This window comes from Parus major, chromosome 17 (assembly GCF_001522545.3).
Source record: "Parus major isolate Abel chromosome 17, Parus_major1.1, whole genome shotgun sequence".
NCBI classification, from domain to species: Eukaryota; Metazoa; Chordata; class Aves; order Passeriformes; family Paridae; genus Parus; species Parus major.
In genome coordinates, this window is record NC_031785.1 from 7,923,255 (window position 1) to 7,940,717 (window position 17,463).

The 17,463-nt window shown below is 44.3% G+C and overlaps 1 protein-coding gene across 1 annotated transcript in view; it reads right to left on the minus strand.

The window, feature by feature from the left end:
* PAPPA (pappalysin 1) overlaps positions 1 to 17,463 on the minus strand; it is a 176,950-nt gene that overhangs the window by 141,798 nt on the left and 17,689 nt on the right. The window contains exon 2 of the mRNA XM_015645237.2: positions 8,241 to 9,309. Coding sequence (XP_015500723.1) covers positions 8,241 to 9,309 — 1,069 coding nt within the window. The remainder of the gene's footprint in view (positions 1 to 8,240; positions 9,310 to 17,463) is intronic.

A 17,463-nucleotide genomic window follows, 5' to 3' on the forward strand; every position in this document is an offset into this window, starting at 1 on the left:
AAGGGGAAGGGGAAGGGGAAGGGGAAGAGGAAGGGGAAGGGAATCCAGGCTGGGACTCTCCACACTTCCAGCACACTTGGCCTGAGGCTGAAGGAACTCACAAGCCCAATGCCATATAACTTCAGCACTTCTCCAATTTCCCTTTAGACATCTTGCTAAGATAAATTCTCCTTGCAAAGCTGATGGGAGTGATTTGAAAACCCAAGAGAGTCTTGATCTGGGAATACTGACTACTACTGAATACAGCTTCTCACTGAAGTCCTCAATTTATTTACACAACAAGGTTATAGCAAGAGAAGCATATTTATTCTGTATTATCTAAGGGCAATGTTGCTCCAAAGATGCATTTTGAAGCAGCAGAAGGAATTTTATTCTCCACAGCCTTGTAACTCAAGCCTGCTGAAGCTGCCCTCACACAAATCACACAAAAGATGACACATCTTTTCAACATCTAGGGCCAAAATTATTTTTAAAAGCATTGCAGGTAATTGCCACTGCTCTCATTCCAAACCACTGCTGTTTCCACTCTTTTACCATCGCTGATGTAACCCAACATGTGTCAACAGCAGGCATGGGCTGCTTCTGCAACAACTGAATTAATGGAAATAGTACATTTCACAACAAGCAGCTCACCCCATCAATGGCCATGGCCAATCTTTAGCTGCAATTTACAGGAGATGTTCTAAATTTCCAAGGTTCCTTATATACTACTCAAACATCTGGGTGCCTTCTAAAATAATTGGTCTGCAGGGTGTGGATTTTATTGATCTTTTTCACTGGGGCGGATTGGCCACAAGAGTCTTTAAAATAATGGTAGAAAAAAAAATAAACTCCTGAAGCTGGTTTTCCTGAAGAATTTCAGAAAGATCAAATTAGGCCAAACCCTCTAATTTTTACTTCAGTGGGGTCCCTTTTTAGTAGGGGTCCTTCAAGCAGGGTCCCCCCTTTAAAAGAGAAAGGAAATTAAAAATGAAAAACAGCACTGGGGAGAAGTTAAGCGTGTACTTCAAACTCACACATGCCAGGAAATTTAGAGTTAAAGGTGAAACTCCACCCTAAAGAGTTCCATACTGGAGATATTTCAGTGAACAAACGTAACGTGTTCTGAAATACAAAGACTCAGTAGGGTGCACTAGGTATGGAGTTTCAGCCTTCACTCCAAATTTCCTGGCTTTTTGGAGGTTTATTAGAGTTTCATATCCCCAGCATTTAAGTACTCCAAGAAGTTTCCTCAGTGCAGCTCACCCTGATCCTTTTGGAAGCTGAGAGCAAGCACTCTGGTGGTGTAGCCACCCATCCATTATTAATGAACCTGAAAACAACTTCTTGCAAATTTATGCTAATTTGGAGTGCTGAAATTACATGCAAACTTGGTAGTCTCAGTTGAGTTACCCTGAGAAACTTCAAAATTGCAAATCTACTCCGAACCAAACAGGAGGAGTGGATTTCATTGACCCCAGCAGAGCACATGCTCCTAATCTTCCTCCACAGTGTGTGGGTCCCGGAGCTCTGCACCAGCCGCGGCTGCCACAGAGCAATCACACAATTGCTCCTGACAGCAGTGGTTTGTATTCCTGATCTAAACATGGGGTGGGGATATATCCATCCTATTTCTCAATGAATTGGGCTCTAAGGGAGGAAACTTGACTGTGGCCATCAGCATCAGACTTTTTCACAGCACGGCTTTCACGAACACAAGTATTGAAGTGGTTCCTGCATGTCTCAGTAGCCCTGACTGGTCTGTTTGAGGCTCTGCATCACTGCATCTCTTCAGAGCTCTACAGGAATTATGATCAGCATCTCCCTGAAGCCCCTCCATCCTTCTCAAATCATCCACAAACAAGGTTTTGGGAGTATATGATTATTTCAGTGGGTGTCTTGACCTACATCTAATGGAGAAGACATCACATAGAGTGTGAAATTGGCATCACCAGTCGCTCTGCATAAGCGTGTCTTTGTGGTGGGCAGGTACAAAAGTGATGGGACAGCTCCACACTGTCCTGATCTTAGGGTGTTTGAGGGACATTGAATTCACTTCAGTTAAGATAAACCAAGACATCCACTCTGTTCCCCCAGCCCCCTGCAAAAAAAACCCCAGCTGAAGTACTGCCCAAGCCCAGCAATCCACAAGAGGCAAAGTCAAGTTTGTGGGTGCTGTAAATGGGGCACAGTGGAGGTGGCTGCTCTATTTCACCAAGGGGCAGCTATTGCTTGCAAGAATTGGGTTTAAATTCCTATCAGAAAGGAAGTCTGAGGGATAGAATGGGAATTGCAAATGGAAGTGTTGCACCTGGTTCAGCTTGCCACAGAACTGTACAGTGCATGTTTTTCAGTGTGAAAGGTGCATCCTCCTGCATTTACACAGGAGGTTCAGCCACCATTAATTAAAAACACAAAGGTCACCCCCAAAGCAGAGCTGAAGAGAGGTTGTACACAAATAGCTATGGGAGAAAACCAGGGGGATTAATGCAAGGCCTCACAGCAGCTGGAAGAGGCCTGTTGGATATGACCAAAGTGTGGGTCTGTGTGAGAGATGATACAATTTGAATTGATCTGCAAAGAGACTAAACCAGCTCATTCACATACTGCAGACTGTGGGAAGGGACGAGTCCCCCCTCATTTGCTTAACCAGAGGCTGGTAAGGTGCTGCTGGAAAGCATCCATGGGGCAGCTGATCCTAGAGGATGTGGTGTTGCCCAGCAGCCAGGGGCAAATTCAACCCCTGTCAAATCTGCAGACTCTGCACTTGAAAATCTTCCACGTGAGGTTTCAGAGACAAACGGGTCTGCATCAGCACTGGGGGTATAATAATACTTTAATCTGTTGTCTCCCACAAGGATTCTTAATGATCTCTGATAGTTTACTCCACAGATTTTATAGGCCCCCTTCATCCCAAGCATCCTGCAGTTTGACCAGACAGTGATCTTTTTCCTTAATGGATAACATCCATGAAAGAAACCATGAGTTCTATGAGTCTTGGGGAAAAAATGTTTCTTGAAAAAAGCTGTTGGAAAAGTTGACTGTGGGTCAAGCTAAATCGAGCAAACTCCTACTGTTTCTAGGGTGTGCAATGGTATAGAAATAGTTTCTTTAGCACTGCAGTCCTGTCTGTATCAGAATTCAATACCAGACTTATAAATGTCAGTTGCTAGCATGGGAACAGATGCAACTCCTCCCAGCTGATTAACATCCCTGACATCTGGAACAGAGGACAGAATAAACAGAGAGAACAGAGGATTTCCTGTTGGGACTTGGCTTTTGGGTGACAACTACCAAGATACAGCAGCTCCGTCCTTGACAGCGTTACTCTTCGCCTTCTAAACAGCCCTGGAGCTGCTAATTAAAGAACTGGACATTTAACACTGAATTCCTAGACAAAAACTCAGGTATTTGCTATATGTCTGTCTGATACCTATGTGAATGCAGGAATCCTTGATGTCAAGAGCTGCACAATGGTCTCTTCGAGGCAGGGGATTAAGTTCTCAAGCTCCCGGAACTGAAGAGCTTTGAAGAATTTCTTCTGTTCTTTTTAGTGCTTAGGATTAAGTGGAAATTAGTGCTTTATTGGGAATCAAGGAGTGTTTCTTACAAGTCTAGCTCCTGGAAAAGGGCATTCAGTGTGCCTCCCTCCTCCAGAGTAAGCTGACCATATTTTTCAAGTGTGTCCCGTGAAGAGATTTCCAGCAGAAGAGAAGGAAAAGAGGTTGATCTGATACTCCATGGAAGAGCCCTGAAGTGCAGCTCTGTCACCTGTCTGAGGCTGCCCTGGGTTATGGATTAGCCATCCCCTCCTCCTCCTGATGCTACTGCTTTGGCTCACATGCCCTACCCCAGTGTGCTCATACACAGCTCTGTCACACCCACTGCTGCTCAAAACCACTGTGGAAATCCCTACAAATGGGTCAGGCATGTATTTTAAGTCTAATTTTTCGAATGCCTGGAATGTGCCAGTGCCCTTCACCCTGAGCGAGCTGGTGTGACAAGATATGAAAGGAGCTGAACTGTCCAATACCAGTGCTAGAAAAGGACACAGAAGAGGGTGGGATCTGCAGGACACTGGGCTCCAGCTCTCAGGGAGGGTTGGAACTGGATGATCTTCAAGGTTTCTTCCGTGACTCCATGATTCCTTGGTTTGGTTCCAGTTTGCTGCACATGGACCAGAGCTTGTACAGCTCATCCTGACCCTTGTTTAGGCAGAAATGAAGGACTGTGAGCCTTTGGGGCACACATGTGGATGTTGAGAAAGTCTGTCCCCAGAACAGTTATTCTGGGGTGATTTCCAGCAAGTATTTGGTAGGCCATATGGATTGAGGGAGTTTGAAGAGACTCCAGTACTTTTACTGTTTCAGGAATTTCATCAGCGTTTTCCTAAGAAGGCACCGAAGGGAATGCTTCCTTATCTGTCCATGAAATCCTGTGGTGAAGCCTGATGTGCAAGCCCAATATTACATAAAAGGAACGTCTCAGTTAACCATAGGATGGTGCAAGAACTCACCACATCAAATGGCATTTACCGAGCATGATTTCCTATGATCCCTTGCTGCTTCTTTCAAGTTCTTTGAAAAGCAGCCATGGTAGGTGTCATGAGCTCAAAGTCTTCCCTGTTTTGTAACCAGCAATATACCAAATAACACAAAGAATGAGTCTTTCTGGCAAGGGTGTTTATTCTTGCTCCTTCCCTTTGTATTGGGCCAAACTGTATGATCTTAGCATGTTCTAATTTCCCGGAATTGCAGAAAAGCAGAACAATATTTGTAAACCTTCTGCTGGGACAAAATACATTTTGTCCCACTCTCATGAAATTAATAAAAAGAAGTGAGGCAGATATTCTTGGATAAAGCCTGCTGTGTGGCTAATGATAACCAGTCCTTTGTTTTTTCCCTGCAGGCTATTAAAAAAGAGGAGAGATGATCTAGTTGGTACCACAATGTTTACGGCTTTTCTGCTGAGCAGCTCTGAAAGCAGAGTCCCCATTCTTACTGCTGTCCCTCTGACAAACTTAAATGTACTTAAACCTCTGCCACCTCACTGTGGCATGGAACATCAGCTTTTTGTAGTTTAAAATTTTGGAGAGGTTCCCCAAAGACAGGCAGGAAACAGAAAAGGAAGCAGCCAGCTGTGCTGCTGGGATCAGCTCTGAAGTCACCACAATTGCACCACCACAGTGACTGAATGACACCATCAAAGTACCTGAGCCCTTTGTCCAGGGTGCCCAAAAGGATCACAAGAAAATTGTAACACAGATCAGAGGTGTCTTGGAATTGTTCCAAGGGTATCACTTAGTCACAAAGCACCCACAGTGTTTTTTGTATCAAGGCTCAGAGCAGCTCTGCCCTAGGACAGAGCTTCATGGACTGGGAATCAGAACCAGAAGAAGGAAAGTGGCTGGGAACAGCTACATCATCTTTTAGGGATAAAGAGGCACTGAGGAGGGTTCCTGTTTATTACAGCATTAAACAAGCATTAGCACTTTTTTGGTTGGTTCCAGAGGACAGAAGTATTTCATTAATAAGCTCTGTTTGGTGAACAGCTGGCTACAACTGCTGACACTGAGGGTGTGGAAGGAACAAAGCCCAAGGAAGACTCTGAAAAGTCTTTATAAAGAAAGTTCAGGAAAATTTTTATTGGTAGTACTTCATCTTTCTTTTTTCCCTTCCTTTCCTCACCAGATTGAAGGATCTTCCCCCTTTCTTCTGCTGTTGTTGGACTGGACTTTGGCAGAGGAAATACGTGAAATGAGATGTGAGTTCTCCATGGCTGCAATGTCTTCACTGCTCTGGTGCAAGGTCTGTGCTAGAGGGGACTGAGGACTCTTGGCCAATGAAAGTGATGACAAGAGGGGCTGGGGATGCAAAATGGGCCCAGATGGTGCCAACCAGACTTTGACTTTGTCACCAACTGACATGGAAATCTCCCTCTCAGGGGATGGTGCTGACAGCAACACCAAAGCCAAACACAGGGTTTGAATCTTCACCCCTGTAGACAGTCAAGGCTTTGCTGCCAAAATCACTGCCCTAAACCTGTATTTGTTAACATAAATACCCAAAGCAGTTTAAGTCAGGCTTACAAACTCCAGTGGTAAGTCCACAGACCTAGCTGCTCTATTTTGCCTTACTGAGTACAAACACCCATCATAGCAGGGAGTTTGAGCCCTGCCAAAGTACATCAGCCACCAAATAAAGGCTCCAGAGACATGGAATTTCTCCTACTGCCCTCTGTGGTTTGTTGCCAATAATCAATGCTGCAATACAATGTCTGTGCAAAGAGAAATAAATTAAATCTCTCTGTTAAAAAAAAAAATTAAAAAAATTAAAGATTTTTGGAGTATCTCTGGATTTTCTGAGGTTCTAGGCTATGGAAGAGGCTCTTCAGACCTTCCTCACTCTTTCAGGACAAGAGGAGGTTTTTTTTTTTCTCAAGTAAAAATGAACCTGTACAACATCAGTGAGCTCAAGGCCATGAGATGCAATTCCTGCAGAAAATCTCAGCCAGGTGTTTGTCTCCAAAATGAACACAAAACTGTGCCTGAAAAGCAACTACAGGGTGCTAAAATAACTTCAAATTTTGCAACTCAGTGTCTTGCTTGGGCTTGTGCAAGCACAGTCTGTGCAGCAAAAAGGCTTCATTTGAAATAAAAACATTTCTGTGCCTCAGAACAACATCATGACACGGCCTTAAATCTGTGAACTGTAATTTACAAGGTTTCCTCTTGTGTCATTTTATATGGGCATTATGCTGGTCACAGAACAAGTGATAAAAGGGTACTATCAGATTAAAAATAATGTATTTTTTCTAAAAATTTTACTGGTTGCTATAACTAGCACCTCGAGTTCTCAGAACTACAGTGTTAAAACAATTCAATTTGCATTATGCCTTTGATGATATTTGCTTAGTTGAGTTCCTCTCTATTTGAACAGTATTAAAAATTGGTATTTTTCCTTTCAGTGTTTTCAAGCATTAATATTTAAAGTATTTCCTCATTTGAGCTTTGTTCACTGGTAAGTAACTGAAATCAAACTGAGCTAGAAGGATTTTTTAAACAACAACCTCGCTGGAGTAAAAAAAAAAAAAATTGGCTTTTCTTTCCAACTTAATTATGTGTATTTAAAGCTCCAGTAGAGCCAATAATGTTGTTTAAAAACTTCTCTCTATTAAGGAAGCTATAAATACAGCCTGAATTGCTGCAATGGAAGGGACTCCTGAAGAGCTCATACCTTCATTCTTAACCTGAATTTTAGTGTTGGGTGTTCTGACTATTCAGAAGTTTCCCCTCTATGGCTCCATGAATTGCCCTAAAAAGCTGCAACATGGAATGCAGATGACAGAATTTCAGCTTCAACCTTCATATTTTCTGAATAATTTTCATTATATTTTGAACAATAACTCATCCTGAATAATAACTTATTAACAAGAAACAGTGTATTGCTTAAAGATACCAACTTGTCTGAATTTGGAGTAGTTGTGGGTATGTGTTACCCATCTGAAGCGAGTTATTCAAGGATGCCACTCCTCAAACTGAGCCCAAGGACACCTGAGCTGAGGAGATGAGGATTTTATGAGCTCACATCCACCCACAGAAAGCTGCCCTGCAATGAAGTGGCATTACCCCTGCTCTCATTTATGTGTAGAAAGGGACACAGAAGAGTATGATTACCCACACAGAGTGTACAACAGGAACCTGGTACCCACCTCCTTCCTCACAGCCCCCAGACTCAGCTGTTCCTCCACAGCAGAGCCCACAGAGAGCTGTACACGGCAGTAAGAGTATGGAATTACCTACCTACCTTCAAAGAAGTGCTACAGAATTAAACTCTACCTAAGAGTATTCATGTTCTGTTTCATGCCTGAGGGTCTTTTCCCTCTCCAAATACACATGAGCTTTCTGTGACATCCAATCCCCACTCCTCAGAGTCTGGAGTTAAAATAAACTCTGCATTGTTACAATATGCTGCTCATAGCCAACAACTAATGGGTCTCCCAAAATTGGCTGCTCCAATCTTTAGCACAGATTTTCCTTAGCCTGGCTGGAGAATACCAATTCAGGGGTAAAACATTGCTGAGAGCATTACTGAGACTGGAGAACTGAAGTGTGAGCCAAATACTGAGGGGAAAAAAAATAAAAATAAAATCATTAAACTCCGAAGTCCATAATAGCAACAATAAAAGGGTTCAACAGCCAGCAGTTTGATCGATACCTAGACAGATATTCATCAATATAATCATAAAAAGAAATTGCCTACCTGTAAGGAGAATATGGGTCAAAGCAGGTCTTGGTGACTTCTGTTATCTCTGGGTTGCAGCACTCCCCCCCATCGAAGTTGTACCTCTCGTAATTACAATCCATGTCACACACCCCGTTCTGCTTCTTCTTGTTGAAGAGCGTGTGGCGGACGTGGCGGCAGTCCCCGCCGTCGTACCCCGTCAGCGTGTGGTTGCACTCGGGGTCACAGTTCTCATCCCCAATCTTGCTGATGTCGCAGTTGGCCAGGATGAGCCGGTGGCGAAGGGAAGAGTTCCTCACCTCCAGCACCTCCAGCTCCCAGGTGATGTTGTAGCGGCTGAAGGCCTCGTTGAGGTGCTGATGCTGGAACTCGATCTGCTGCTGGCTGACGGTGGGGTTCTGATGTTTGTCGTCGTACAGATTCACCACACGGTAGCGCACGGTTTTGTTGCGGCGGAAGCGGGGCAGTTTGTTGTAGCTGGCGATGACGTCCGTGTTGTCACACACCGTCTGTCCGCAGAGAGGAGGGTCCAGGCTGGTGTCCAGCAAATAGCCGTGGTGGTAGCTGGACTTGGTCTGAGGGCTGCTGCCATCCTTCATGGGAGACCAGGTGCTTTTCACATTCAGTAAACTGTCTTGAAGAACGAGCTGAGGTAGGGACGTGTCTTGCCTGTGACTCGCCTGCTCCATGTCCAACAAGATCTCCTTTTGAGACCGGGCTGTCCTCCAGAGGCTGAAGTGCTCCACGTAACCCCGATAGTTCTGGTTCAGGGCATTTCCTCCCAGCATGAGCACCTTGCACTTCAAGGTCAGCAGACTGAAGATGCTGCCCACTTGCTCTCCGCTTGTGGCCACCTGGGCGCCGTTCACATAGAGTCTCATCAGGCGCCCGTCGTAGGTGGCAGCCAGGTGCACCCACTGGTTGGGGAGGTAGCTGCGATGTGCTGCAATGGTGGTGACTTTGCGAGCACGGTCTGTCTTCAGCGAGAAGAAATAGCGGGGGTCTCTGTTCCCCTGGTCACTGACGGTGTTAATCCCCAGGACCCAGCCTCGGTCACGGGAGGTGTAAGAACATTTGTCATACAGTCCTATGTGCCCCCAAAAGAGAAATATGAATAAATAAGGATGACAGAATGAAGGCGTTAGTCTTTAAATTGTGTAAATATATCTCTCTAAATGTATATACACACACTCACCTACATCTGTTAGATAGTTAGTGCACAAGGAAGACTTTAAATCATCTAGTGCACCGTTGTGGGAGGTCATGTCAAGACTTCCTATTAAAGGTAAAGATTTGCCAGTGGCATGTACAAATGGGATTCCCTTTTCCTGACCAAAACCCAAAACTTTTCTCCAAATTCCTATCAGCAAAACGTTGGGCTGTGCATTTGGTTCTTCCCTTCCCCCAAGCTATTCATCAATGGTTGAGAACAAAAACAGTCTTGAGAACCAATCCCTGTTGATGTCACTCATCCCTCACACCCCTGAACCCTGTATCTAATAAGGTCCAGAAGGGAAATAGATAGCAAATCTAAATTCTGCACACTTGAGAAACACTGAGAAGCTGCAGTCATCTTGATAAGTTCAAGCACACAAATCCTACAGAGAGGGAATGGGACGTGTTTGGGCTGCCTTCAAAGTCATATCCGATAAAAAACCAGTAAGCACGTGGCGTACACTGGTTACACCACACTGGGAAAGGGCAAGAAATACACACAGCTGGACATCCACAGAAAGGCAGACACTCAGAAAGATTCCTGCCTTCTCACAGGCACACTTCCTAACAACTCGGTCCCCCATGGAAAGAGTTCTCTCCCGAAGTGTAGATCCATACTTGGAGCTCTCACCCAGCCTCAGACAGCTCCAGGCAGTGGACAGAGCCCACTCCTCCCCAGTTTGGGACACAAGGCTTGGCGAGTTAAAGACAGACATTTCCATCCTTCTGTTCTCAAAGGCCAACGGCAGCAGGGACATCTCTCACCAAAAACAAAATCATTGGAGCTTTCAGCACCAAATGGCCTTTCTACTATCAGCACATAGAAAACAATCCTTCCCCAGAGCCTCTGCTTCCAAAAGCCTAAAGGAAAATCATAAATCTCTGACAGTTCACTCCTCGTGAAAAGACTAAATATCCCCTTACCTCACCCCTGCACCCTCACCCTCCCCTCACTACAACCAAATAACATCTTCTGCTTCTGACTAAGTTGCTCAAGAGCCATCTGTTAACAATCACTCATTAACAGTGCAGTCTTGTCTAGTATCAACAGAGCAAAGGTTACAGGAGCATTCACTGTATTTTTCCTCCCCTCTCCCAGCACCCACCTTCCCCCCTTCTCCTCACACCCTGTCCCTCTCCACCTCCTCCCCCTGTAAAAAAAACTCTTCTGATGGGAAAGTTAAAAACATTTAAACGGGCCTTTTTTCTGCACGCTGGTATTTTGCTAGGGATTCTGAGCTCCCCCTTTTCCTGTTTCCTTTGGAAGAGAGATCCCAGGGTTCGGAAGGTAATGTGTTTATTCATCTGCATGGTGCACTCAGTTCAAAACCTTTTCAAGACCAGCTTCTAGTTTATACTGCTACTTCTGATCACGAGAAAGGAGAGGAGGAGAACCAGGCAAGGAAAAAACAAATGTGCTAAAAAAAAGGTGACGTTTGCTGGGATGGATATTTACTTGAGGAACTTGGGATACCAGAGCCAAAGCTACCAATAACCTTCTGGAGTCTGTTTTTGAAGTGTTTTTAAGTTCTTCTTTATGAAATAAATACTTTTACAAAGCATTCATTTTCAGATGGATGAGAGCCCATAAAAGTCTGTATTTTTATGCATCTCAAATGAAGGTATTGTCCAACGATAGTGGGTGGATAATACTGCAATGAATAAGAAGACAGCTGGCAAGACAAGTCCCTCTCCCAAATAAGTCATAAAAATCTCAGCTTATTGTAATAAGACCATTAGAGCTGATCAGGCATTTTGTAAGAGAGTTTTTGCCTGCCAGGAAATGCCAGCATAGTGAGAGAAGAAAAAGTGATGCAGAAATGGGCTTGTCCCAACAAATCCCTCTGAGAATCTGCATGTCCTCAACGTGGCCAGGGGAACCCCAGGGACTCCCTGGGCTGTTCTGGCTGATGGAGACAAGGAAAACTCATCCCTGCCACAACCCCCACCATCTCCAGTCTCCTTTGCCATCCAGTGACCAAAGGCTCCAGGTCTGTGGATCACAAAGCAGTTGCTCATGCATAAGCTGCTCCACCTGTTTCTTCAGGCATCCAAGATCCCCATGGCTGGATGGACAGCTGGAAGTCCTGGAACAGGTCTCCAGTTCCAGGAGAGTCCACCATACTGTCTTATGGGTCAAGAATTTTTGCTCTTTGCACTGAATGGGGCTAGAAATATTCCCCCAAAGAACAGATAAATTATTGTGGAATGGAAATCCAGTTTCCCAGGCAGCATTTAAAGAGCATGTTCCTCTCTCTGAAGTGCTGCATGATGCTGGTGATTGACCTCGGCTGAGCACGAGGAGCTGATGGAGGAATACTACAGAATAGTAGCACCCCCCTTGCCTTTGAGTCTTTAAACCCTGATGTGATGCAATGTGTCTTGAGTTGGGCTCAAACAGCTGCCATCAATTCAAGATTTACAGGGAGCCAAAGGAGGATAGGAAAAGAAAAAATCCAGTGACAATAGTGACTCCACTGAGCACACCAGTATGAAAGCTGCTGAACTAAAACACTCTACTATTCCAGTTCCTTGCATTTTCTAGTTTAGGGCAAAGGTCATTGCTGAATCCTTATGCCATGTACAGTATTCTTTTCTCAAACTTTTACTATTGCAGACATCCAGCTCTTGATGAAAAGATGGATTGAGCACAAGCCTTTCAGCAGCAAGGGTTGTTTTATTCTTAAGAGAAAGGAAAAAAAATGTGAAAAAAGGGACAAGAAACCCAAACTCCCTTGTGCTGGGATAAGAAACCCAACTCCCTTGCAAGTTGTACCAGTTCCTTATGACCCTCTTTTGCTTGAACGCTTCACCTATTTTCCCAATCCTTCACTTTGCTTTTGGCTCTGGACTGAGGATCCTCCGGCTAAGGGAGTGTCACTTTTCCGTTTTGTCCCCAGCACAATGAAACTAATTTCAGCTGGGACACTGGATGTCATAATAAAAGAATTTATTACTTCTTCTATGACAACTAATAAGGGCAAAGCCATTGGAAGAGGGACATGTGAAATAATTGCCAGAAACTTCTGAAAACTGAATAATTTGATGTTTTCACAATTTATTTCAATTTAGTAAAAGGTTCCATAGCCGTGAGTTATTTCTCAGGCATAATTAAGAACATTTTAAACAAGAAGAGGCCTCTTTTACCCCAAACAAGGCTGGTTTTGAGCAAAATCACCCCACATAATGGTTGACACTCCAAATTTCAAGTCAGCTGTGACCACAAACAAGATTTACATGAAAAATGTACAGAGTTTAAATTCTCATTTACACTGAGAATTCTTTACAATAATGTGGTAAAGGACATTTTTAGCTACTTAATATCTCTTTACCAACCGAAGAGGCCTCATGGTAAATGAGACACAGCCAATGACTGAAAAACCACAATTTGGCGAATGTGCCTGAAGTTTCTGAGCCAAGAAATGGTGTGAAATAAAACTGATGTTTGTTTTCCCCACAGCAATTAGATTAAAAAAATATGTACGAGTTTCATACAGCAGCAAACAGTTTTCTTCACTTCTGCTTGCCCTGAGTTGCTAGAAAGGGATGGAGCTCCAGCTGAGGGGAACACTGACAGCCCTTCTTACTCCTTAGTCTTGATGATTTTTTCCTTCTAAAGCTCTTGTTCCTGAAGCTCAAGGGATTGAAATGGAATTTTATATTTGATGAAAAAAAAAAGAAAAAAAAAAAAAAAAAAAAAGAGGTGCTAGTTCAGCTTTCCAGCAAGAGGCACTGGAAGCCTCCCTTCCCCACAAAGGAGTGAGTCACCTCTCAGAGGATTCTGGAGAAGTGCACGAACAGAGGACAATGCCACATTCCTTTATGCTTGGCCAGAGACAGATTTCAGTGGCCCACAAGGCTTCTTCCAGTCCTAGGATGTTTGTCCCTTATAGGAAAAGTAAATTCCTAGGCATTAAAAGAGTGGGGAAAGCTGGATAATTCAACTCCAGAGGCTCAAAGCCAAACATGGAAAATGAGAAAGTCAGTCTCCCTCTTTTCTTTTGCAAGCAAAATCTCAGTTCTTTGGCTACTGACCCACAACAGCTCCACCATCACTGCCCCTCTGACCTCTTCCAGGACCCCCCCAATCAATGCCAGCATTTATGACCCACTTTGTTTTCAGGACTTTTCTGGGGACTTAAATAGAGCCACATCCTTACGTGGGCTCTGTGCACGGGGCAGGGTTTGGCAGCACAAGCACAGCACTGAACATCAGCTGCTGAACTTGTGGGAGACAGCCCTGGGTGAGGACAGAAGGCATTGCTGTAACTGGGATGGGAGCAGAGGAACAGGAACTCACAGCTGGAGGCTGCTGGAGCCAGAAGCAGCTCTCTGTGGGCAGAGTTTGACAGAAGAGAGGCTGGAGTAGCCCATACAAGCTGCTATAACCCACTGTAATGTTATAAATAACATCCTCCAGGGCCTCCTTCTCTCACTTCAGTGCCATTTCTTGTGTCTGGATAACAGCAATCTTTGCAGCAACCAACCCAGCCATAGAATGAACTATGGATTTCATTCTTCACGCAGGAAAAGTTTCCTCGCTTTGCTGAGCAATGGGAAGTGGAGGGAGAGTGAGAGAGGGGAAGGCAAAAGTAAAAGTAAAAAAAAAACAAAACAAAAAACCAAAACCATTATTATGGCTTCATTTCCAGGAGGGTGAGGTGGGGGAAGGGGAAGAGGGAGGTCAGGCTGACTTTGAACACATCAGGTGTGGAGCTGTCAGAGCCACGCGAGGCAGAATGGAAAACAGTGCCCTGCACTTCTGAAAGTTGGCCGTGCCTGTTTTGCTGGGAGACTCCAACCAGAGGTGACAGGACTCAGTTATGAAAGGGGAATTTAGGTCAACAATCAAAGCTGCAGTCAGGGGGCCCAAGAACAGGGAGCTAAAGGTTGGGGCTGTTTTTTTCTTTAGCATGCTTTAATCGTTTAGTATCAAAGCACAGAAGAACGCTTGAAAGAGCAAATATTCTACAGGAACCTATAGAAAGCTTTTATCTGTCCAGAGGAAAATAATTAAAACCGACAGATTTGGGTTAAGTATCCCCATGTTCCATGCAATTGGATAAGTCAGTGAAGATCCACTGGAGCAGTTCTTGAGTTCTGCACTGGATATTTCATGGTATGACGTTGAACCCAATATAGTTTTACAAAGGGGAGAAATAATCTCTCCTTTCCTTTGCTGTGCTTCCCCCAGCCCCACTTCCTTCCACAAGAGTTAAATAATTCAAAATCCAGAGTACTTAAGGCAACATCTCTGTCTATACCATTTCCAACACAGCTAAGAGGCCTCCTGAGGTCACCCCCTGAGACAAGGAGTGGTTCAAGAAAACCACCTGAGGCTTGCTCAGGTGGTAATGTACTACTTAAAGAGCAAAAAGGGGATGTTTGCTGCTGATATCAATCTAGCTGAATTCACACCAGATTTTATCCTTTACAAGCTACACCAGAGGATTCAGACCTGAGAGAGAAGGACAGAGTTCTTTTTGTTCTGCCATGAAAGACAAGAACTTCATCATGTAGAAATACAGAGTCTAACACAGCCATGCCTAATTAACATTGAGAATTTAGCCCAAGGCTCTTTAAAATCAAAATCTTTATATCAGTGTAATTTAGCATCAAATTAAGCATACATTGTGTACTGTTTCCCAAATTCCCAGTCACTCATTTGCTCAATGAGATACCTTGAAGTCTGAAAACAGGGAGGTGAGAACAACTACCACAGCAAGACATGAATTTATAGTGGCTGGTTAGTTATGAACATTACATAAATCCTTCCCTGTTGATAACAAAATCATGTGAGCTGCAAGAGAGCAGCCACTGGCATGGACAATCATATTAGTGACACTCCAGTGAGCCTATTGTGGGAATACACCCACTAACAGTATAGAAGAGCTTACTGCAAATACATCTGGTAGGCTGGGCTTAGTGAGAAATTACAGATTGTGAGGCTTTTGAGGTGTAAGTGAACACACAGCACTGTAACCACAGGGCAGAGAAGGAGCTGAGTCCTTCAAGTGTTATAACAGGGCCAGCCCAGGGCTGGGTATGGCTGTTCCAAAGGCTCCTTCATCTACAGACTCAGAGTAAACAAAGGTTAGAGGGAAGGTTTGCTCCTTATCTGGATCTCCTTAAGCATTTCACAACAAAGCTGCAGGACCAGTGCAGACTGGTGCTTGGTGAATAAACTGTTTATTATCTAATGACCAGCTTTAGGCAGCTTTTTTAGATGGACAGAAAAATTCACATGTTTTGCAAGGGTCAAACTTCAGTCCCTGCTATGAATTCTGGGATCACAGGAATGTTCCAGACAAGGGTAAGGATATTGTAATACCCGCAAAATTACTTATTTCTCTTGGTTTGTTCTGACAAACAACTGAGGATTTTCAAATGAAGCTTGGAAAACAAGTATGTGTCCATGTGAGATGATTTTAACACACACAGGCATAGGAACAGTGGTGATAGTAGAGACACACTTCTCTTGGATCCTGCTTAAAGTCAAACTCTGGTGTTCCATCAGGGAATCACTGCTGTATGTCACAAACACGGGATACTTTGCATCCAGCTTGATTCAGAAGCAATTCAGGTTTTTGGCTGCTGATTTTAGACACTCTAGTGTAGCCTTATTAAAAAGTTGGGTTCAGCGTTTATGAAAACCCAGATAACCTTCAAATATCAGGAATGGAAAGCACTCAGTAAATTTGTTGGTTTGGCTGAAAGGGATCATCACACACCTCTGAACCCCCAAGCTTATCTCTGCTCGCTGCCCAGCAGAACCAGATTACAAATTAACCCTCCCATTGTACCTGAGGCTGCTGATTCACCTCCAGAGAAATCCAGCATTAACACCATTCCCACCTGAAAAGCAGGTGTTGCAAAACACAAGGATACACATCAGGAGGAGTGCATGGAATCCATCCATCTTTCACATCACATGCACAGCACACACAAACCTGAGAAAAAGGACATTGGATAAAGGCACAGCAGCAGAAGGGTCACTCGACTCACACAGATGAAGGTGCCCAGCAACATTTTGGTGGAACACAAGTCGCCTCTGCTCTCACATCTCCTCTTCCTCCCTGCACTGTTTGCCAAACACTGATTAGCTATCGAAGCTCTACAGAGAAATTTACTCTTGCTCACACTAACACAGAGTGGCTTTCCTCCCCTTTGTAAGAGTTAATGCTTGAGAGCAACCACAGAGGATCTTCTGTGGAAAGAACAGACACGTAATACCATAACTTCCAGGCAATCTAAATGATAAAGAGATATTTCTGGGCTCTTTTTAGAAAACAGCAGAAAGAATTGATCATAAACTGGGTCAAGATAGGTCAGCATACCTCAGAGCAGATCAGATGGCCAGAACATCCCAGGAGGAAATATCCTCCTGGAAGGATTATTAGGGGCACATCTGTGCCATCAGATGACCGTGCACAATACCCATCAGCTCATGGGGAGTTCAATATGGCATTTCCTTTCAAAATGTGCTTTGTGTCTGACAAGCAGTGCAAGTCAATCAGCTGTGGCAGCGCCCGAGCCCCGAGCGGGGCTGGAAAAGCGCCCGACACGATGCCCTGGACCGCCACAAACACAGGGCAGGGAGAAGGGGAGCTCTGCACATGAGATGGCTTGTGGTGCTGATCAAAACACACAGCCAGGATTAAAGGGGGGACAACAACACAGCTTGTTTTGCTTTTTAGAATTCCCTTGTCTCTGACCTTTACAGCAGCTTTAGGGCAGTGCTGGAACCAGCTGAGCAGTTACTACTCCCAGCTGCAGCCAGGAGAGCTTTTACACCATTGCACAATGCATGTGTGCTTGCAGGGGGGAGGACAGGGCTGGAGAACAAAGGAGGAAATCTAGTGGCACCTAAATCAAACATTATGATCAATGAGGGAGTGGGAAGAGAACCTGGGGAGCAGGGACAACCTTACAACCTTTCCAGGATCAGACAGATGGCCAACATCCACATTATTACAGAAACAAAACAAAAACAAAAAATTCCATGAATGCAAACTAGGGCACCCTG